Raw genomic sequence first — 22,017 nt, 5'->3', positions numbered from 1 at the left:
GCAAGACAAAAAGCAAGAGTTGGATCGTGGAAAGGAGGATGTACTCCAAGACACTGGATGGTGTACATACAGTCTACCAATGAGGAAAGTTCTTTATTAGTCTCGGTGTATTCCGGAAGACATTGCGGTCTCCACCATTTTAGTTCGGGGACCACGCACCTCAGAAGATTGGCTGCTTGGGTTAGAGACATGGAAGCAATGCGCCGAGAGATGAAGTTAAGATGAGCCGAGGACGACGCAGCGCCGAGAGATCTACGGCAACACCCCCGTGGAGGGAGCCGCCTCGCGCCGTATGCTGGGCCGCTGACCGGCAAGGGTGGTGTAGATCGGGGATAGTGAGGCTTGCCGGGGCTGGTATTTGTGGGTGTGGCGCGCACGTGGGGCCGAGAAGCGGTCGTTGGCGATGTCGAACTTCGGGCAAGAGAGAAAGGAGTTGAGCGGGCTCGGCGGCGGTGGGTGCGAATGAATGCGGTGGCGATGCTGGTTTCTCGGACTTCCCGAACGACAGAGCATGACTGCAGAAAGCGTAATCGAAGGATGGAAGAGAAAAGAACAAGAGCAAGAGCTGTATGCATTCCCAGAATGCGGGCGGTGGTGCAGGAAAGGAGTGTGTTTGCACCGAGACGCGCTTTTGCAGACGATTCGGGTGTTTCCTCTCTATCCCAGGCTCTGTTGTGGCCGCGTTAAGGATTGCTGGTCAATCAGGGCCGCGGAACCCAGTCCGGCTGGCGATAATGTCGACCCACCGCTCTGACCTGACCAAACTTTTTCACCGTGGTTTCTATCCCACCGTCCGAAAACCTAGAGATCACGGCGGGGCGTGTCAATTGCACTCCGTGTGTCGAACTGGACATGGATGGTCGATTGCAGGCCCGCCTGGTCGGATTGCGCTTCGGTCTGCAGGTGATGTAAGAAAGAGGTCGAGGATCAAGGAACGGGATGCAACGAGAGACTAGGGCCGTCCTAGCGAAGCCCTTGCTGATAGGCGTGTCCGAGAGACGTCCATCGGTGGAATGGAGAGCAGAGACGGGCCTCGATGGCGTGTATCCGCTTTTGGAGGGAATGAAGGAAGCTTTAAATCGTGGGATGCAACATGGGTTCATCAGTGGGATGATGGTGGCATCAGAACAGCGAGCAACAGCCTGGCGTTAACAGCACCAAACTTTGAGTGCTTGGCAGCGGAAGGAAGCCGAACGCTCAGCCTGCCGTCCCGTGCTCCCGTCCGATGTTTGACTCGAGTGGAGTGGTGTTGAGAGGACATACTTTCTTCGATTTTCACTGCAAGGCACCGCGCTCCTTCGCATCTGCAACCCGCGGCTCCGGCATGAGCTTCCCAAAACGGCAGGCTTGGGGGGGTGCGCATGCCCCCGTTCTCTTGAAAAGGCCGGAACCAACTTGTTCGCTCTGTTCCGGCCCTCTAGCTAATGCCCCTGCTAAACCCCACTGCCTCTTACACATGGGCTGGGGATGGTCGGGATGGCGGGGTTTGTGGTTTTGTGGTTTGTGTGCTGTCGCTTGTCCATATCAAGCGTTTGAGCCAGCAGCCGTGCATATTGGTGTTGTTGACTTGCCCTTTCCCCAAGAACCAAGGGAAGAACAAGTGCCAATGTTTCACTGTCAGCCGCCGTTGGTCCGCGGGAAAACTACACAGTAATAAAACAAAAACAAAACTGAACCTGAACGGTCCCGTCACTAGGGGCTCCGGCACAAATTCGCACCGGGCAGGCCCACTCTGTAGTGTCCTCTCAGCATACAAGTACACATTTCCGTAAAAGGTACATTATTACCGTCCCCGGCGATTGCAGCACGACGAAACAGCAGCAGAGATCTGGCTCGACGTCAGAATCACGCTAGAGAATAAACCCCATCAGGCCGCATTCTGGGTCCGGGCCGATGCCCAACCAGTAGCCTGGGGAAAGGGCTCGAACGCACCGTCTGAGCGTCGAAAATTTTTGTTCCGTGCATGACTTCGCTGCAGGACGAAGATAGAGCTGCCGCTTGGTTGGCCGGGAATAAGTACAGGTACAGGCGTGCATTCGGTTAGTGTATCTGTTATGATGAAAGGAGGGCTGCTCGATGATCCTGGATCCATGTCGTCGAGTTAGAGCTGCCAGGGGGTTGGCGTGGAATGTCGTCAAACACAGGTCCAGAGCTGCGAGGTCGATCCCTGTCCGTGCTCGAAGTGGGCTGCGTCGTAATGACCGGGGTCATGGCTTGAGTTTCAAGAGGGCTGTCGCTGGCGAATCAGGAGCCCCGCCGCACCAGCTTCTGGAACCATATGCCGAACCCGTGAGGTATTTCTACCTGATCCAGCCGATATCTTGTCTGGTCGTTGGTGCTGACGCGCATAAGAATGCGGTTGCAGTACTCAGGATGACGGGTGCATGACATTAGCCGGAATCAAGTACCTGTACGTCACCCTCGCAACGCAGTTCTCCCAGTTGCTTCCCCCATGGGGGCCCGCCCACTCTTCCTCCCTGGTGCGGATATGCTTCTCATCCCACCCGAACTCTTCAGGTGTGGTGGCCCTGTAGTGTAATCCACCGCATCGCGTGTTATTGGCCTGGCTGGGTCTTGGATTGCGACGGACTCTTCCGCTCGGCCGTCGAGGACGGCACCCGAGCGTTTGTGTCGCCGGCATGGTTCCGAATTGCCCACCCGAGTAACCCACGCATTGTTCGGTAATGCCCTCCTGCCCAGCAGCTCGACCCGGAGTTGACATCCGGCATGATGTCAGCTTGCCGAATCATTACGGGCAAACCTGGACGTGCCCAGTGCCGATTTGCGCATCGAAACGGGCAAAACGATCGCCGTGCAGCTGCGCTCAGGGTCGCCGAGACACACTGTGGGTGAACTGCCTGCCCGCCGATCTCAGCCTCAGGAAGGCGGTCAATCGCAGATCGTTCGAACTTTTAAGGCTGCTGGTTTGCAGTTAATCATTCCTTTTTGCGAGACAGCGCGGTAAGTAGGATATCGAGGTTAACGTATGTAACGTATGTAACGTATGTAACGTATGTAGATTGCACAACACTTGTTGAAGAGATAAGCCTCACACTGAAACGTTGGGGGTTGGCCCATCTTCGGAGGGCGGCTTAAGGCACCGAGAGACGGGAATAGGATTGGAGGTGTGTCGGAGGCGGCGCGTGGAAAATGCGATAAGTAAAGTGGAGCATGTCACGGGTAGGGCTGCCGAAATGCAGCATGCACGCCTGCAGTCAAGGAACGTTCCAGATAGAGTGTCCTTGGGAGGCCCGACCAGAATCAATGCCGCTAACTCTCGCAATGACTAGACGTGGGACATCGCAAGTCACTAGTCAGGAGTCAGCATTGGCATTGGTGCCTGACCTCACCTCAAACGCCTGCCCTTGCGCTGCGAGTTGTTCATTGGCAACTTGGCTGCCTACCGCACAGATAAATCATACTCCTTGCCTTTGTTTACGTCCAGGGGGTTCGGAGGGAAGATGCCGCTTTTGTCGACCGGCGGCCATGTCCGGGCTGACTGCTAAAAACCGGTTGTTGCCGCTGGTGCCACCGGGGTCCCGACGTGACCGACATCCCAGGCGTATGATATCGGCCAGGACTGCGCGGATACCGGTCATAATGCCACGTTTCTTCCCGTTTCCGCCCGCCCGGGCGCAACCCTTGGGTGAAGTCGCAACAACGGTCCGCGAACAACGGCTCTGACAGGGTTCTTCCGTCGCCTTGTTTCGGGCCACTTGCTCCACATCAGACCTTCTCCCAAGCATTGGGCGCCTGAACGACATTCATGCCGTCCTCGTCGATCTCCCAGAGCCATCCTCAGATAACCTCGTTGTGGAGGTGCAAGTCGACGCCTTGGATTGTACAGCGATAGGGTGCGTGGGCAATATATCCTTCGACCCTGCCTTAAATGAATTGGTAGCTGGTAGTCCAGTTGTTACAGATATATGCTTACAGGTCAGAAGATACAGGTGGAACGCCACCATCCCGGGGACTGGGAGCTCATGCACAGCCCAAGTCAGTGGCCAGCACAGTCTAAGCTATCTCTTTACCCATGTAGGTCCCTTTCTCGCCTTGACACGGCCATGCTTCTTCCTCTCCACGGTTCTCGCGTCGCGCGTGACGCAGCCGGCTGCAGGTTGAAACAGGTTAGCGTTCTCGTGTGTGCATCACCGAGTCAGTTCAGTCTGCCACTCACCTCTCCTTAATGCGGGCTTCAGAGCAGGCTCGTGAGCCATGAGGCCCTTTGCGATCGCCAGCGTGAGAGCCTCCGCCTGCCCCGTCGTGCCGCCTCCTTCAACTCGCGCCCACACATTGTATTTGTCCAGCCGACCAGTCGCGTGCAGCGCCCAGACCGCGCTTTCCCTGTCATGGACGCGCCCAAAGTAGTTGGCCAAGGTCTTGCCGTTGACCAGAACCTGGCCGTCACCCTCTACAACAAAAGCCCGAGCCGTTGACGATTTTCTCTTGCCTACTCCGAGAGCTCGTCCGAACTTGTCAATGGGTATCGGGGTGGCTTTGTTTTCAAAGGCTTGTATGTCGCGCTTGAACTCTGCCAACGCTTCCTTGACCTCGTCCGGCTTCAAGTCCGGGTGGATTTGGTGTAATCTCTTGATGGTTTGGAGACACTTGACAAAGTCGGTCGCCTTCACCGCCTCGCCGAACGACTGTTTAAGGTCGCTCAAGGACTTCCAGGCGACTCGCTCAACATCGGCGGCCGGAACCACTGGGAGGTGCCCGTATGTCTTCATAAGCTTCTCGAGTGCAAGGTAGCGGTCGTTGAACATGGGAGAACGTGAGAAATACGATGGCGATACGGGCACGGCGCGGGCATGCTCAGCAAGCCTGTTGCTTTTCGACATCTTCTCGAAATCGATTTCGGGGGCGGCGCGGAACGAAGGCTCGGTCGACAGGCACCTCCTGCCCTGGGTAATGGTTTCAGCGAGTCGTAGCGACTGGAATTGCTGTTCGAGGGGCCGCCATTTTGCGCCTCGGAGATGTTGAGAGACGCCACGGAGGGCGGATGTTACCCCTTGTCTTGAAGATGCCATCATTTCGCGTGGTCGTCTCCCGTCATTATCGCGGCCGCGCCGGGGAAAGTCGTGGGCCTGCCGGGAGCGTTTTGGCTGCAGGCCCGGACGGAACAATCTCGCAGGAATTTTTCCAGAGTCAAGAAGCTCGAGCCAATCTGCGGCCCATACCAAGCCGCAACAGAGCAGCATGCCAAATCGGGAGTAGCGCCAGTCCCACCAGAACTACCCCGCTAACACATAAATTTTCTGTGAATCATTGTCGCCGGCTTTTCCCCTCGCTCTCTCCCTCTCGACCCGTCAACCTCAAAGCCAGACCGTTCTGCGTCGCAAGCAAAGATGGCGTTCGGAAAGCTTTATACTTACCAGGTATGCCGCGCCGATGCGCCGATGCGCCGATGCGCGTTGATGTCGATTGACAACCTCTGCGCGCGCCTTTGCTAACGTTTCGCTGCTCAGGGCAACCCCCGCTCCACGGCCATCCGCGCCGTTGCGAAGGCCAACAACCTCGAGCTCGAGGAGGTCGAGACCGATACGCAGAAGCCGACGGAGGAATTCCTCAAGGCAAACCCTATGGGCAAGGTCCCAACCTTCGTCGGCGCCGATGGTTATGTTCTCTCCGAGTGCATCGCCATCGCCATCTACGGTACGTGACGTGACGTGACATCTTGTGCCCTGGGTTCGCCTTTGCCCCGCTCTCGCTCAATGGCTTTTCACCTCTGCGTCCCGCGAAAATGATGACCTAGACATTTCAATAACAGTTATCCCTATCTGAAAACAACGGTGTTGACTTGGTTCTAACTTCTGACTGTCCCGCTTCTCTTGCCTGGATTGTTGTCGCATGTGCACTTCCTCTCGAGCCTATTGCTAACAGCAACACAGTCACCTCCCAGAACGAGAAGACCACCCTCCTCGGCAAAACCAAGCAGGAGTAAGTCGATATGCGCCCCCATGTTAGAGCGGACTAGACCGCTAACCGTGCTCGTAGCTATGCCTCCATCCTGAGATGGATGTCTTTCTTCAACAGCGAGGTGCTGCCCAAGCTCGGCGCCTGGTTCCGCCCACTCCTGGGCAAGGCCCCCTACAACAAGAAGGCCGTCGACGACGCCCAGAAGGAGACTCTTCAGGCCGTCACTGTTGTTGAGAACCACCTGCGTGACAACACCTACCTCGTCGGCGAGCGCATCACCCTCGCTGATATCTTTGCCGCTGGCCTCATTGCTCGTGGCTTCGAGTACTTCTTCGACAAGCAGTGGCGCCAGAAGAACCCCAACGTCTCGCGTTGGTACGAGACTGTTTACAACCAGCCTATCTACTCGGCTGTTGCCCCCGAGTTCTCTCTGCTTGATACCCCCAAGTTGACCAACGTTGCCCCCAAGAAGCCCGAGCAGCCCAAGAAGGCTGCCGCTGCTAAGCCGAAGCCGGCTGAGGAGGAGGAGGAGGCGCCGGCCGAACAGCCCAAGCCTAAGCACCCTCTGGAGCTCCTTCCCAAAGCCACTTTCCCCCTTGACGAGTGGAAGCGCAAGTATTCCAATACTGACACCCCGGAAGCCCTGAAGTGGTTCTGGGAGAATGTCCCGTTCAACGAGTACTCCCTCTGGAAGGTTGACTACAAGTACAACGATGAACTCACCCTGACGTTCATGTCGAACAATCTCGTTGGTGGCTTCAACACCCGTCTAGAGGCTTCGCGCAAGTACCTCTTTGGCTGCGCGTCGGTGTTCGGCACCAACAATGACTCCATTATCCAGGGTGCCTTCGTCATCCGGGGTGACGATTACCTCCCTGTCTTTGACGTTGCTCCCGAGATTGAGAGCTATTCGTTCACCAAGCTCGACCCAAACAACCCTGAGGACCGGGCCTTTGTCGAACTTCAGTGGTCGTGGGATAAGCCCATCACTGTTAACGGCAAGGAGTACCCCCACGCCGCCGGCAAGGTCTTCAAATAAATTTACCAAAAAGAAAAAGCGTCAAGCGCATCATGGGCCCGCGGTGGCAGTGTGCTAGATAGACTCTGGGATATGACTGATGAATGGATTGGGCGGGGAAATTACCGGACGGGTTCTGTGAGCCCGTTGGTTCATGTGCTTTTGATATCGTCGATAGTCGAGTCGAGGATGAAATGAGTCGACGAAATAGACACTAGCAGCCGCGTCCGCGGAGCTTGCTGAATGACAACATACATGACCGAGACGTAGAGCATCTGAGAAGTGAAACGACATGTCTAATTCGTTGCAATATCGAGCAATGTCGAGTGGTATCGTGTCTACATGGACGTCTTTCCTTCCATACTCGGACGATCCCTACAATAAGTCGTAAATCTCTTAGCCCTGCTCCGCCTTATTCGTGCAGCTACTGTCCAGGCATCACTTCTCTATTTCTACAGCAAAGGGCCGCGCCCTTATGTAGGTGCTGATGTCCATCTGCCAGGCCAGCGTTTCGAGGTATTCCTGCACCAGAGAGAGCACTTGCGGCTGCTCGTTGATGTCGCCCGCGAACTCGGGCAGGGTAATGGCATTGTGGGGTTCGCTGCGTGCCTTCTCGGGGCTGTCATCGATGAGCACCGTGTTGCCCTGGTTCCAGGGCACGCCCTCCGGGTGCGAGGCCGCCACGACGGGGTCGCTCCACAGCCGCGTCAGGCGCTTGTAGCACTGGGTGCGCCGGTTGTAGTCGTCCTGGGAGAGGCCGAAGCGGTCGCGGCCCCAGACGGCCACGACCTTTGCCAGCTGCTCGGGCGCGAGGAGCTGCGCGCACATGCGCTCGACGTTGGCGGGGCGCGCCGACGACCAGATGACGACGTGGTGGTTGGGCTTGTCGAGGCACGCCTCGAGGAAGGCGCGCGCCAGCGGCCGCTCGACGAAGCGCGACGGCGACCGCTTATTAGGCCGGTAGAGGAGGGTGCCGTTTAGGTCGATCACTACGAGGAGGGGCCGGGGCGCGGGTGCGGGGAGGGGTACGAAGGACGCCCGTAGGAGGTAGGCTGGTGTCGGCTCCGGGATCCCGCCGGACGCGGCTGAGGGCGCCGAGATGGTTAGTCCCCCTCGTAAGGGGGAGCTGGGGCGGGGGCGAGTCTTGTAGCGGTTCTTCTCGCGCGGTATGCTAGATAGAGGGGTTTTCTGTGCACCGGCGGATCTACCGGGGCCGGTGGTGCTGAGGCCGGGTATCTGGGTTGCTGGCTTTGCAGGTAAGGGGTGTGTGAGATTCGGCGCACGGCTGTCTACGGGGGTTTCGACTGCGGTATTCTGAAGGTTTGGTCGAGTAGCACCAAACGGCCCCTGGATAGCGGAGCCCATGGGCGAGGGCAATAAGTCTCCCCGTCTAGCGGGACGGAAAAGTGTTCCGGATGGTGCTTGTGGTCGATCCTCATACTCCGGTCGGGAGCGCTTCTGACGCTGCCTGCGTCTCTGCGAGGGCGTCTGGTATTTCCTTTTTTCCTGACATGGCCCGTTCTGGGAGGGTTGCTGGGGGGGTGAATGGAAAGGGGGCAAGGGCCCCTGAGGGACTGGCTGGCTCCAGCCGTCGGGCCTGTACGCCATGCCGAACGGCGAGTCAAACGGAATGACGTAGCGGGTTGGGCCGCTTGGTATAGGGGGAGCCTGCCCTCCCGGCGGCGGTGGTGGTGGTTGATGCCAATTTGAATTCCATGGCCAATATTGGTCCATCTTCGCAGGCTGACTGGCAGAGTTTCCGTTAATTAAGCGCACCTCGACCGAGCGCACAGCAGGCTCGAGAACCCCAAGGCCCCCGGATGGCGTTGAGGCTATTATTTTAGTTAGCAACCCAGACATATTAATGAGAGGTTGTTTAACATGCATACATATCTGGTATCTCCGGGCTGGGGATCGCTGCGATAATCGTATGGTCGCCGTTGAAAGTAACCTGCAAGCTGGTTGTTGTCTACCGAGTCGGGCCCTGATGGAATTGCGGCCCCGTAGAGAAGAGGATGATTGGATGTGTGATCTGTTAAAAGAAGTCGCTGAGAACACCGAAGCTTGCGCTTGCGCTTGCGAATTGCAGTACAGAGCAAGGAGCGCCGGCGGTGGGAGAAACGAAATCGGAGGTTGATTTTTTCCCATATCGAGAATGAGAAAACTCGAACCGCTTGGCTGCCTGGTACCTTACTGTTCCCTACCTGGTCCAACAACTGCTTGGTGTGCTTTTGAACACGTGCATGGGAAATCGACCAGGATAATAAGGCCACGAGATACCTATCCTTATGTTTTGCTGCAAAGAGTCCGTTATTTCATCTCACTTCTACAATCTCCACCGTTTCACTGACCCTTCAGAACGGCAGGGATTGTGCAAGGTGCCACGTGATAACCCGCAAGTTTACCACCAATATAACCCTGACTTGGTCCTCCGCCACTCCAACATGTTTAGCTCGCATTTCGATGCGATGGGCACTGCGTAATGTTGCAAGACCACTCGCTCATTCAATTAAGTAGAATGAATTACACTTATATGGTGATATCGCAAACGCGTCAAGCAGGCTTGCAAGTATCCAGGCTACTCGACGCATCGCCGCATCCGACCGTCCCAGCCATGAGCAAGTGGTGAGATTTAGTGTATGAATGGCTGATTAGCTCGGGAATTAAACTATCTGGCCATCCTAGTCCTATTCGGAAGGGGGTGCCGTAAGTGCGCGTTTCCGTCCCAGCTATGCCGTCAAGGAACTTGCCATCGTTCCGGTTTTTGCTCCTGGCAAAAAATTGAGCCTGAAATATGCAGGCCAGAAAGAGCGAGAAATCATTAGATACCCAAAGCCATGTGATATAACTTCCCAGGACGCCAATAAACGCCCGCAACACGAATGCGATATGCTTGCAACAAGATCCTCCAAAGTATGATACATTTCCCCTGATCTGATCCCATCCTACGTCACAGACAAGGCGCAGGTTTTACTCGGCATAGAACCAGTATCTGCTCATATCATCAGCACGCTGCCTCTCCGCTTCTGCGCTCTTAAGAAGGGGGACTTACTGTGTAGCATACTGCACCTCGAAGTGAGCTGGCAAGCCCCGGCACGTGGCTGGCGGGCTCCCGCCGATCGTCTCAACACGATACACCTCCCGCAAGCCCCGAGTGGCACCCGGCTTAGCGTTCAGCTTGAGCCACGCAACAGCAGCGTCATTCGCCAGGCCCGTTTGTGCATCCACAGGCGCGGGGACACTTGCGTTCTTGCCGCAGGGGATTTCGCCGATCTTCCAGCTGGAGGAGACGTCGAGGTTGAAGAAGGCCGTGGTGGCTTCCGAGAAGTAGTGGACGCCACTGACTGCGAGGTTGGAGGGCGCGAGCTTAGATTCGCTTTCCTGGACACTGAAGTGCAATGATGCGCGGGCGAGCGCCGAAACGAGGTCGGGGTGGATTGCGGCAGCACAGGACGCGTTGAAGAGAGTCGCGAGGGCGCCCACGGCCTTAGGGGCAGCTGTTGCGTCGCCGGCATCGCATGTGTAGTTTTGCGTACCGCGTCCGATGGCAATGTGCTTCAGGGTGAGGCCGGGCGCGGGCTGGGGGAGGTCGGCGGCGCCTGATGGCGGCGTTAGTCATACCCAAACGCAAGCGAGTGGTCCCCTTACCAGGCGGGAGGGCGACTGCGGAGAGGTCGCAGACCGGAGCCATTGCCATTCCCCGGCTCTCTTGGACCTTGCTCGCCAAAAGGTTGAAGTACTCGGACAGCGCCTGGATGTTGTCGGGAACAATAGCCTCGATGTTGGGAAAAGCAGGGGCAGCCCAGACGGAGACGCCTAGCGCCGAAGCTAGGAGTAACGAGAGCTGCATGGTCGTGGTTGGGTGTGTAGTCGGGTTTGCTGGAAGTGTTGGCAGATTGTCGAAGGGGTCTTGGTATCACGAAACTAGAATGGAAATCCAACAGACCGAAGAACACAGACGAAAGGGAACAAGAAAACCCAAAAACCAGGAAAGTTGAAGGAAATAATGGCCGACCCGAGGAGGATCTGAGAGACGCCGGCCAACTGGTAAATGTGGAAATGTGATGATGAACATCATGACCGCCCCGGCCTCGAGGGGAGGTTGGAGGGGGTATTATAGAACGCCACGGACGTGGCGGCACCGTGATGCCTGCAAAATGCCCAGCTAAGGCCGAGAGCGGGATGGCAGGCCGAGAAATGCACAAAGTTGCTAGTCCGGTAAAGCAGCCGCCGGAAGGCTAACGACGGCGGCGGGAGAGATCCTGTCTTCCAAATCCAACGATCTGAGTGGCCACGACCCTGGCCACAAGATCTCCCGTCGACATTGGAGGGGTTGGCAGACCCCTGTCTATCAGGCCCTGGTAAGCGCCAGAGGCTGCCAATTTTTCCCGTCCTTCTTCTTGGCATACTACTTCCACCCCTCTCATTCATGAACTGAATATCAAACCAGAGAGGCCGAGTTGCAAGGTCATGCTTCAGTAGTATACAGCGTTTGAGTCTAATGGCTGTAAGAAAAATGCTGGCTATCATCCGCCCAATCTCTCCATAAGAAAAACATGCCATCAGGTCACTTTGTTGATAGTCTCGTAGTCGTGTGACTGAGACAGTGCACCCTTTGCTCTGCAGAGACGAACAACTTCCAACATAAACTCATGTGTGACAAAAGCGAGCAGCAGACACCATCTCGCAGCTCAATTCACATAGGCCGCCGAGATTCGCCCGTGCTTTTACTTTAGGCAAGTTATCACATTATGTTCAGGCTCTTTTAGCTTGGAGCACATAGCTGTTATCAACAGAATCGTAGATCCCGTGGTCTCTTGGAATCTCATCCATTCAGTTACGCCAGAATGCAGTGACAGCGACGATCGACGGTCACTAGTGATGGGAGTGGACGAGAGAGGTGTGCCACTATCACGCTTGTCGTGCAGAACGGGCCATTGAGAAATTGGGCTAATTTCCCCGCCTTTTGGTGCATTTAACCCACAAGACATGCTTCTTCCCATTGGACAGTTCTATTTTTGCCCACATCGTTTAACCTCGTCGTCCCCATGTTGAATTGTATGCTTTATAGCCGCTGGCGCCTTCGCTTCTGCCCAACGACGTTGCAGACGGGACCTCGGCTATCCAGATTAACACACCTTCTTTCTCTGCCAAGCAGATTCTGTTAGCAACCCAAGCCCGAAGACCGATCCCTTACTGCTCGAACGCGCTTATCGCCTTCAGCCAGTCGGCGTTAGTGAAATAAGGGTCCCCCGGAAGTGGATGCCGGCAGCGGAAAGCCGAGCATCCGCTTCTTTTTGTGGCTTTTCCCGTAGTTATTCAAACGTCTTTTTACCAAAACGTAGGGCACAGCTGAGACACCAAAGCACGGAAACCCATCTTCATCACCAAATTAGCCCACCTGCGATGCACTCTCTGTCCCGTCCCACCGCCGTCTGGACGATGGTGAACGCGTCAACCCGCCCGTCGGAAGAAGCCGCCCGGCAAACCTGAACCAATCGTGGGAGCAGCATGGGTCGCCTTCTAGCCGCGGGCTGGCGAAAGCTTGGCTCTCTTGGCGGCCAACTTGAGCCCCGTCCGACCCTTCCGAGGAAACGACACCAGCTCTGCCCTCCACGACGGGCCCAGGGACCGGCCAGCTTGGTGTTCCGCAGAATAGACGCTGGCCGCCCGTCGCGGCCTGCCTGTCCCGCCATTTGCATTCCTCGGTTCTAGTGGCTTCGCTACCCCGTTTTCCCTTGGCCGGGCGGGCGCGGGCGCGTGCGACGACGGGCGGATAGGCAGAGTGTGGGTTGCACCGATGCAGGTCATAGCCGTTGCTGCTGCCTGATTTGCTCGATTGGAGATCCAAGAGGGTGCCACTCTCATCTCTATGTGCTACCTCTATCGTGGTTCCCCGTGGTAAATATTTGGCCTCGACGCGAGATTCGTTTCTACGAGCGGTTCGGCGCCTTCGAGAAGGCAAAATCGGGATTTCGGCACCGGAGACTCGGAGAAGCTGGGTTCTGGAACCTAACCTTCAGAACAGCATCGGGGACGACGTGTTGTGCCCCTTGTAAGTGTACGACTGAGCGGTGTTGCGGGCTGCTACCTATTTCATGTAAGCCCTGCGAATTCAGAAGCGTCGAACGTCGAGCAGTAGAGGATGGCTTGGTAACAGGTTCACGATCTGCTGAAAGAACGGACTGCCGATACGCATATCCTCACCCCACTCACCCCACTCACCCCCATTGAGCTCCCCTGTGGACAATGAAGCCGTCGATATATCGCCCTAGGTATGATACACATAGCTACATGGATATTCCCCACGCCACCGCTTCCAGAAATGGGCGCCACGCGGGGGGCAAAGTCACCTACGGGGTCAGCCAATCCGCAGGCCCCTCTCCGCAACCGCCCGCCGAGACGGCTAGTTGCCTCTCCTCAAGCGCCATCCTTCCGAAATTGCAGGACATAGCCGGCCCGTCTGACACCGAGGAGCCACTCACATGCCTCCATAAACAGAATCCACACCTACTCGAAGACTTATCAAACACCTGCGTAGGTACAGCCCACGTCATCACCCCCCTCCCCATCTAGGAGAAACAAAGTCCTAACCCCTTGCACATCAACTCGTACACACGCAAACAGTCAAAAATTACGCACCAAACCCCTCCTGCTCCCACCCTCCACCACCACCACCACCAGGACCACCCACACCGCCCTTGGCAGCGGCGGCAGCCCCAACCCCAACCGCAACCGCCGAGCCGAGTTGCCTCTCGGCGTCGGCCGTCCCCAGCCAATACAGCGAGCAGAACACGAGCAGGTGCAGCGCGACGCAGTACAGCGCAAACAGGTTCCTGCTCGTCCGGCTGGCCAGCACCATGCGCGTGACCGAGTAGACGACCCGCTCGGGGAGGCTCATGCGCTTGTACGCCCTGGCCGACTCGCGCCCGCGGAAGGCGGCAAAGGGCGACAGGTTCGACTCGTACGCCTTGCGGTACCGGTCCAGGGCGATCCCGGGCCCCGCAGCGCCGGGGCTGGTGGGGCCGCTGCCGCCGGAGCCGATGGAGATGGCCGTCGGGTTGGGGTTGGCGGCGTAGGCGGACGAGGACGACGACGTGGCCACCGGCCCGCCGGATCGATTGTAGGTGGAGACGTAGCGCGTCTTCTCGTAGAGGTTGAGGTTGTCCCGCTGCAGGGCGGCGATCTCCTGCCGGAGCTGGGACACTGTCCGGTGGCTCTCGGAGAGTTCCTGCTCCAGCTGCGCGTTGCGCTTCTTGAAGCGGTCGCGCTGGGCCGTGATCATGGGCAGAATCCCCGAGCCGCCGCCCATGCCCGCTGGCCTATCGTCCGACAGGTCACGCGGGTTGAAGCCGCTGATGATCGACGAGGTGGGCGAGGTTCTGCCCCCTCTACGGCCTGGTGCGACCGAGGGCGCGTAGCGACTTACGTAAGTGCCCGCCACCGAAGCACCTGACGGGAAGGCGTTTGGTGCCTCGGCTTGGATGGTAGAAAGCTCGTTCTCGAGTTTCTCGTTGAGATTCTGGGATTTCTCGAGCTCGGCGTTGGTTCGCGAGAGCTCCTCCTGCAGGTTCTGCAGCCTTGTTTGGAGGTCTTGGTGCGACACACGGAGGATTGTGAGCTCCTCGCTTAGCTTCTTATTGCGGGCGAGGAGCAGTTGCTCAAGCGTGTCCCCCTTAGCCGTGGTTACGGCACCATTCTCGTCGTCAGCGGTATCCCGTGTCTCATCGTCGTCCCCCGTCGAAAACTCGATGCTCTTCAGCACTTCGAGTTCCTGCTTGATGTCGTCGTAGTCGCTCCATTTCTGCACCTTGGCCTTGAAGCTGTCCCTTTCTTCCTTGAGGAGCCCGACCTCTCTCTCGAGGCCACGGAGCTTTGTGTCCAGGTCCCGCTTCAAGCCTTCTTTTTCTACCCTCACCGCATCCAGCTTCCGGATGAGCGATGAGTTCTCGGACCTCACGCGCATGTAACCGGGATCGTCCTCCAGCGACGTCGCGGGTTGAGCAGGCACCTGGGATTTCGCCTGGGCCAGTTCCAGACGCAGCTGCTCGTTGCGAGCCTCCACTTCCGCAAGCCTCGCGCTGGTGCGTTCAAGATCAGAGTGCACCATCTCTAGCTCGGCACTCGTGACGTGCCCTCGCTGGTTCTCGTCGGCATCATCGGGCTTGCCTAACCGCTGATTGACCTCATAGCTGGCCTTGATCTCGTTGAGGAGGCGGTCCTGGTTCTCGATTTTGTCCTCCAGCGCCTTCTCCTTCGCCGCCCAGTTGTCCTTCTTCTCCTCCAACACAGCGGTCCACGATGTCTCGACCTCTCTAACCTTGCTCTCGAGATTCTCCTCCAGTTTCTTTCTCGTATCGCATTCCTCCTGTAGTTTGGATTCTGTGTCTTCAAGCTGCGTTGTCAGACGGGAAACGGTTGCCTGCAGATGTTGATTCTCCTCGCTGAGTTTTGGTAGGGTATCCTCGGAGACAAGCATGGAATCCACCGAGGCCTCAAGCAACGGATATGGGTCTGGTGCTTCGGAGAGAGATGTATAGGCATGTAGAAATGTCGAGTTGACCGACTTGGAATGGTTGGTCAGGAGGTCGATGAACGTCTGATAAGCTATGCTGCAGGTCAGTCCCACCTAGTCCCAGCAGCACCATCCTGGAGGGTCGCGCACATACCCTTGAGCAAGCCCTTGATCTCAGTGAGCTTGCTGGCATCATCCAGCTTTCTGAAATCCTTTGTTTTCTGCGCCAAGTCCTTCCTCTGTACGGTCGAATCCCGCTGGAAGGCAACGATTTCGGAGGCCGTGTTGTCGAGGTTGGATACTAGAGTGGTGAAGTCGAGACCTGGGGAGGACGCAGGTTAGATGGAACTCATGAAACAGGGCGTTTCTGAATGCTGCGTACTTCTCCATTGCGAAATAGCGTTTTGGAACTTGTTGACAGAGTCGTGTCCCGTGGGCGTCGTTGTCGGCGCGGTGGGCGCGCCTGCGCCCTCGGTGCCGGAGCCGGTGCGCTCGGCCATTGTCTCGTGTCTTCGTGTGTAATCCTCCGGCAGGCTACCGGGAACGGCGAGGATACCAGTGTTGCGGTGTAGATAACATCAACGGGCGTCTGTGTCCGGATCGGTGAAGTGGTTTCGGCGATTGGAAGGCGTAGGAAGCTGTCAAGATCCAGCCGCCAAGGCTAGCCTGCGCGGCCAACGCCCAGGGCTCAGCCGTGGTTGGGCTGATGGTTTGTCCCCCCACATGCAGGGGTCCAACAGCGGTGCGCCGCGCCTCGCAGCTCTCCAAGCCCAGTGCGACGCCCGGGAACCGTGATGGCTTTGGGGAAGTTTCCTTGTTCAGCCAACCTGTGGAGACAAGACAGAACAACTGGCGTTCTGCTGAACGGTCCTGGCACCGTCTCGCACCCCGATCCCACACTTGCGGCCCGGCGACGATGATGCGGCATGTGCAATGGCATCCGACCCGCAGAGGAAGAAGCACAAGGCAGCAGGTGCACTCCCCGGGGCTGGCCCGTTTGGATTGCGCCCGCTGCTCCACGACGTGCCTCTGTCTACCGACGGCAAGAACGAGGATGTGAAGATAAACTGCGTAGATTATTTAGGTATTTGTTCCTTTGGAAACCCCGTCTTTGGACGAGACGCTTGCTGACCTGCTCTCAAGACGGGAACCTCTATGTCGGCACCAGCGCATCCGAGCTCCTCCATTTCTTCCGCATCCCACCCGACCCTGCCGACCCCGGCGGCAGCGAAACCTTCATCCTCGCCTCTCGACTACCCCCAGTATACTCTGAGGCGGCGGGCGCCCCCAATGGCTCACGGCCCGGCGTGCAGCAAATCCTCCTGCTGCCGCGCGTAGGCAAGGCATGCGTCTTGTGCAACTGGACCGTCACCTTCTACTCACTGCCCGAGCTTAGCCCCGTGTTTGGCGCGACGCAGGTCCGGAATTGCAACTGGATCGGTGGTGTTGACTTGAACGAGAACGCCGGCGATGGCAAGTCGAACGGCGTCACAATCCTCCTGTCGCTCAACCGCCGTATACAAGTGGTCAGGATAGGGGAAGAAGATGCCCGTGTTGTCAGGGTATGCTTCATATGTGTGCAACCTCCCTTCCATGTATGGTCTGACTTGGGATTTAGAAAATCGACTTTGCGGGGAGCACACTCTCGGTGCGCAGGGACTCCATCGCATGTGTGGCCGACTCGAGAAGCTATTCCCTGCTGGACGTTGATCGCCAGCTCAAAATTCCGCTCATGAGTATTTCGTCGCTAGATGACTCACAGCCAGGCGGTGCTTTCGGCCAAGCTCAGGACATCGCTGGCGGTCCGGACGGGGGGCTCTCTAGGAGTGCTTCCTCCTCGACAGCACGCGCACCAGCCAATTCCCAAGGCCATTCTAGGAGCACGAGCTTAGGCGATTTCATTACAGGCATTCGGAGGAATGACAGAAGAACAGGAGAGCCAGACGAACCCGTGTTCCAAGACTCCGACGCGCCACCACCATCGCGAAGCCCCGGACCGGCAGACAAGCCACTGCCAACTCCCCCAGGAGATCCAAGTGGACTATTGGCTGTCCAAGCCACCGGTCCCCCGGCCCGGACGGCGACCCCCCCAGTTCGGACAGCGACACCTCCAGTCCGGATGACTCCTTCTCCGAAACCCGGCTCCGTGTTCTTGAAGCCTCACATTGTGTCTCCAACGGCAGAAGAGTTCCTCCTCGTCACGGGAACCGGTCCTCTAGATCCAGGCATCGGAATGTTTGTGAACCTTGATGGAGACCCGACACGTCCCACGCTTGAGTTTGACAGGTACCCCCGTGAAATTGCGGTTGACGGAGGACCACCCGATCCATCATCCTCAGGCCCATCCCTGGGCGCCGAGGAGGAAGGCTATGTTCTCGCCTCTATGACTAAAGAGTTCGAAGACGGCTTGCATCATGGCCTCGAAATACAACGCATCGATGTGAACGTAGGCGAGGATGAGCCGGAGAAGTGGTGGCTGGAAGTCAAGGACGTTGATTCCAAGGTGCCTACCCCGAGCACCCCGATCGGCATCCGTCCATTGTTGCAGGGCGAAGAGATGGTTTTTGAGAACGTTGTCGAGCGTCTCTGTCAAAGGAGATTCTCGCCCTTCAAAGGGCACCCGGAGACCCCTACCATGTTACTGAAAAGCAACGACTCTCGTACCGCACTCTCACTACAACGACTTTCCCAAGAGAAAGAGTTATTCGACCGCGACACGGAGTCCGAAGATGAACAATTACCTCCAGGGTGGGAGGCCACGAGAAACCAAGAGGGAGAGGATTTTGTGCGACGACTAGCAAAGACTTCGTCCCGCCTGGCCGTCTGGGCTGGGCCCAACATATGGTGGGCCATACGGAACCCGTTGCTCGTACAGCTGGATTCCGTTCTCGAGCTGGCCGCTTCGCCGGATCACCGAACCAGCTCCACAGGTCTGGAGGCGAGACAACGGCTATTATCGCTCCTAGATGCAATCAAGAACCGGGAGGCGAGAACAGAGCTCGAATTCATGACTCTGGACTACGTTAGACGGAGAGCGAGTGTTATGCTTCTTGCAACCTTCCTGAGCTCGCCAGACCCGCCATTCACGGATGACGAGACAAGAGCAATGGAGGAAAATCTCCTGGGCAGTGACCTAGATGCTAGGGTTGTCTTGTCCATGATCCCGGCGCTTCGGAACGAAATCGTCGTGAGCCGAAGAGGTATATGGATTTATGGAGGCATCAAGAGAATTGTCGAGAGCTACATCTCGGCCGAGACGGATGGGTTGACCGTACAAGGAGTCGGCTCTTTAGCACCCAATGTTCTCCAATTTCTGAGACGCTTCCTCACGGCCTGGAGGAAGAAGAAAGGGTTCGGAAGCATACCAGACGAAGTATTTCGGACGGTTGACGCGTCCCTCCTGCTGGTGCTCCTGGAACTCGATCAAGATACGCCTGTAGGACACCCTGGGTCGGTACGAAAAGAACTCTACGACCTAGTTGATCACGGCGTCGACTGCTTCGACAGGGCGGTGGACCTACTGGAAAGCTATCGTCGCCTCTTCGTTCTCAGCCGGCTCTACCAACACCGCAAAATGGCAACATATGTGCTCGGGACATGGAGACGCATCATCGAGGGTGAGGAAGATAGAGGCGGCGAGCTAGGCGACGGCGAGCAGCGAGTTCGGAGTTATCTCTCAAACATCAGCAACCAGGCGCTGGTGCAAGAATACGGCGTGTGGCTCGCTAATCGAAACCCCAAGCTCGGTGCCCAAGTATTCACTGACGAGAAGGGAAGAGCTCCCAAGTTCGAACACACTCAGACGGTGGCCCTCCTCCGAGAGCAGGCGCCAGACGCCGTGAAGTACTACCTCGAGCACCTCGTCTTTGGCAAAGGCAACACCGCCTACGTAAACGAGCTCATCACGTATTACCTCGACATCGTCATTACCGACCTACAGACGTCACCCGCCTCTCGCGAGACAATCGCGGCCTCATACGACGCCTACCGCGCCCTTCAACCGCCCAAGCCAACCTACCTCCGCTTCTTAGCCGATAACGCCCCGCCCAACGACGAGGTCTGGCAGAGCCGCCTACGCCTACTCCAGCTTCTAGGCGGCGGCCACGACTACGACGCAGCCGCTATCCGCCGGCGTATCGACGACGGGTTATTACCACCACGAGCCCCGCCTGAGCAGCTTCAGCAACAACAAAACGGAGGAGACGCCATCACCAACGGCGCGCACGCGATGGCGGGTCGCGAAACCAGCCAGCAGCTGCTCGTCCCCGAGGCCATCATCCTGGCCGGGCGCGCGCGCCGGCACGAGGACGCGCTCCGCCTGCTCGTGCACTGCCTCGGCGACTACGACACGGCCGTCTCGTACTGCCTGCGCGGCGGCGTCGGCGGCGCGCTGGCCCCCGCGTGGGGGGCGCGCCACCACAGGCGCGACAGCGAGAGCAGCCTGCCGCCGACGTGGGAGGAGCAGACGCGGCTCTTCCGGGTGCTGCTGGGCGAGTTCCTCGCGCTCGAGGACCCGGACGAGAGGGTCGAGCAGACCGGGGCGCTGCTGGAGCGGTTCGGGGCCTGGTTTGACGTGCTCGAGGTGCTGGGGCTGATCCCGGACGATTGGGAGGTCGGGGTGGCTGCTGCGTTCTTGGTCGCGGCGCTGCGGCGGCTGGTGTGTGAAGGGCACGAGGCCATGGTGGCCAGGTCGCTGAGCGGGGCGGAGAATCTGCGGGTGGGGTACGAGTTTGTTGCGAGGGTCGAGGAGAAGGGGCCGGTTGTCGATGCTGGGGGGTGATGCATGCCGTTATCGCTGTGTTACTGTGTTACTCTCTGTGGGTATGTATGGAGTTGGTGGTTTAGGGGGGGGGTCCCCGTGTGGATGGGTAGCGAAGTTTGGGAAAGCCTATCTCGAGGTAGAGATGTGAGGCGAATGTTCTCGGTATCGTTTTTGCGGCGCTTCCGCTCAGCTTCATTTCCTTCCCGGCTTTTGCTGTGATGAAGTCTGTTGGTTCTCGATCGGAGTAAGATCGTCAAGCCAATTTTGACTTTTGCTGCGGCCCAGCCTCTGGTCGATCGGGGCCTGGATCCGTCATCAGCCATGGTACCTTCCCTACCTACTGTACTTTGCCGCGTCTACTTGCACCAACACGGCTGAGGAGAGCCTCGGATATAGTGACCGCGTACCAAAGTTTGAGTCCGAACAGAGGGTTTGCTGGTCGGTTGCTGACTGAGAACATCTGCGGTTGGGTAGGAGCAGAAGGCCCGATAAACCATGCATGGGCCCAGTGGTAGTGGTGGGAGGGGGGGAGAGGAAACCGGTCAAATTCGCAAGGCCTACCAATTCTATCATTGGGATTTGACTTCTCACCAGCGAGAAAGGGAGATGCATTTTCTTTGCAGTCGACCTACGAGGCAAAGAGAGATACGCTGTGAGATTCGTGGCAACTCACCGCTTAAGGGGAGTTCTCTGGTGCAGAGTCGGTGTTACACACCAATTTATCGCGCCAGTGGTATGGGTGCAGCATCTTTTTGATCCCAATCCGGTCGATTTTTCCATGTCTCGTAAAACTTGCAAGAAGACTACGACCCCTATGTAAGTCCGAGACCGCGGAGTGCCACAATGGCAGGGTAGCCAGCCTCGTAGATGATGAAGCCCTTATCCCTGGAAGCGAGAGCGGCAGAACCGTGATCATGGAAACCGAGGGTAGGTACATGGTAGGGCTCGTGTTCAGGGGTAAGCTTGCCGTCTGTTACTCCGTATTGTCCACCGTTACTTAAGCCTAGAACGGGCACGGAGCGGCGCAGGGGTTTGTGCCGACGCGCTGCATGCTCTGGAAGCGAGAATGTCACCATTTTCCGATAATCCCCGGTTCAGAGCAACACTTTTGCGGTTTCACGACTCCGCTTGGGTTGCAGTTGCATCGGGCTCTTTGACATCTGCTTGGCTTGTTGCCCGTATCTGGCAAGCAAGGCCGTCCGCCCAGCTGCAGAACTCTGGGATGAGGTCAGAGCGTCGATGTAACTTCGTCCCAGAATGTTGGAGCCGTTGGCGGATACGGCTCGGCTTCTCGCCGACGGGGAAAGATGAGATGTCTGTGCAGGATGGTACGCAATGCGGAGGGTGATGCTTGAGGGCGGGATGGTTGCAAGACGCGGACCGGAAAACAGCCCGTACGTAGTTGATAAATGAGTTTTGGGTTGCTTTCGAGCAAGGAGTGTGTGGTGGGGTTGTGAGGAACTGGAGCGGAGATGAAAACGGTTTTGGTACCCCAAGAAACCCCCTCTTCGGTTCAAGCTTTTCGTAAACGAAGCCCGGCCAATCAGTATTCTCTCGCAATTGAAAATGAGATGCCAAGGGGCCTCGAACACGCTGCTAGGTTTCGGTGGGATTTGTGGGTTTGAAGTATACACAGGATGATGATCGATGTTTTAATTCCGTGAGTCGCAGAGAGTAGTGACATCGCGAGAGGACGCAGCTCCAGTTTGGATCCGCCAGACTTCCCCAGAACATGGTTCAGCTCATCAACGACGGCGAACCCACTGCTGCGCTCCGCAACCCCGATTGAGACAATACCGCAAC

General features: G+C 57.4%; 6 protein-coding genes across 6 annotated transcripts; 2 read left to right on the top strand and 4 right to left on the bottom strand.

Annotated features, from left to right (window-relative positions):
- Positions 1-4,019: 4,019 nt before the first annotated feature.
- Positions 4,020-5,033, bottom strand: MRPS9 (mitochondrial 37S ribosomal protein uS9m; the record flags this gene model as incomplete). The annotated part of the gene is made up of 2 exons (XM_071060517.1): positions 4,020-4,111; positions 4,178-5,033. 2 exons carry the CDS (start codon positions 5,031-5,033, stop codon positions 4,020-4,022), a joined length of 948 nt encoding a protein of 315 aa, XP_070916618.1.
- A 315-nt stretch (positions 5,034-5,348) lies between these two features.
- Positions 5,349-6,958, top strand: TEF4 (elongation factor EF-1 gamma subunit; the record flags this gene model as incomplete). The annotated part of the gene is made up of 4 exons (XM_071060516.1): positions 5,349-5,378; positions 5,469-5,655; positions 5,892-5,940; positions 5,998-6,958. 4 exons carry the CDS (start codon positions 5,349-5,351, stop codon positions 6,956-6,958), a joined length of 1,227 nt encoding a protein of 408 aa, XP_070916617.1.
- A 417-nt stretch (positions 6,959-7,375) lies between these two features.
- On the bottom strand, positions 7,376-8,302 carry MFIFM68171_05095 (uncharacterized protein; the record flags this gene model as incomplete). Its single annotated transcript, XM_071060515.1, has 1 exon — positions 7,376-8,302. One exon carries the CDS (start codon positions 8,300-8,302, stop codon positions 7,376-7,378), a length of 927 nt encoding a protein of 308 aa, XP_070916616.1.
- A 1,605-nt stretch (positions 8,303-9,907) lies between these two features.
- On the bottom strand, positions 9,908-10,787 carry MFIFM68171_05094 (Malate dehydrogenase; the record flags this gene model as incomplete). The annotated part of the gene is made up of 3 exons (XM_071060514.1): positions 9,908-9,929; positions 9,990-10,536; positions 10,586-10,787. The coding sequence occupies 3 exons, from the start codon at positions 10,785-10,787 to the stop codon at positions 9,908-9,910; spliced, it is 771 nt and encodes a 256-aa protein (XP_070916615.1).
- A 2,784-nt stretch (positions 10,788-13,571) lies between these two features.
- MFIFM68171_05093 (CASP C terminal-domain-containing protein) lies at positions 13,572-15,952 on the bottom strand (the record flags this gene model as incomplete). The annotated part of the gene is made up of 3 exons (XM_071060513.1): positions 13,572-15,544; positions 15,607-15,774; positions 15,835-15,952. 3 exons carry the CDS (start codon positions 15,950-15,952, stop codon positions 13,572-13,574), a joined length of 2,259 nt encoding a protein of 752 aa, XP_070916614.1.
- Positions 15,953-16,385: 433 nt separating this feature from the next.
- On the top strand, positions 16,386-20,232 carry MFIFM68171_05092 (TGF beta receptor associated 1; the record flags this gene model as incomplete). The annotated part of the gene is made up of 3 exons (XM_071060512.1): positions 16,386-16,536; positions 16,596-17,014; positions 17,071-20,232. 3 exons carry the CDS (start codon positions 16,386-16,388, stop codon positions 20,230-20,232), a joined length of 3,732 nt encoding a protein of 1,243 aa, XP_070916613.1.
- Between the last annotated feature and the right edge of the window lie 1,785 nt (positions 20,233-22,017).

The sequence above is a fragment of the Madurella fahalii genome, assembly GCF_045866475.1.
Source record: "Madurella fahalii IFM 68171 DNA, scaffold_2, whole genome shotgun sequence".
Taxonomy (NCBI): domain Eukaryota; kingdom Fungi; phylum Ascomycota; class Sordariomycetes; order Sordariales; genus Madurella; species Madurella fahalii.
The sequence above is the reverse complement of the archived record's forward strand: the minus strand, read 5'-3'. Positions and strand labels throughout refer to the sequence as shown.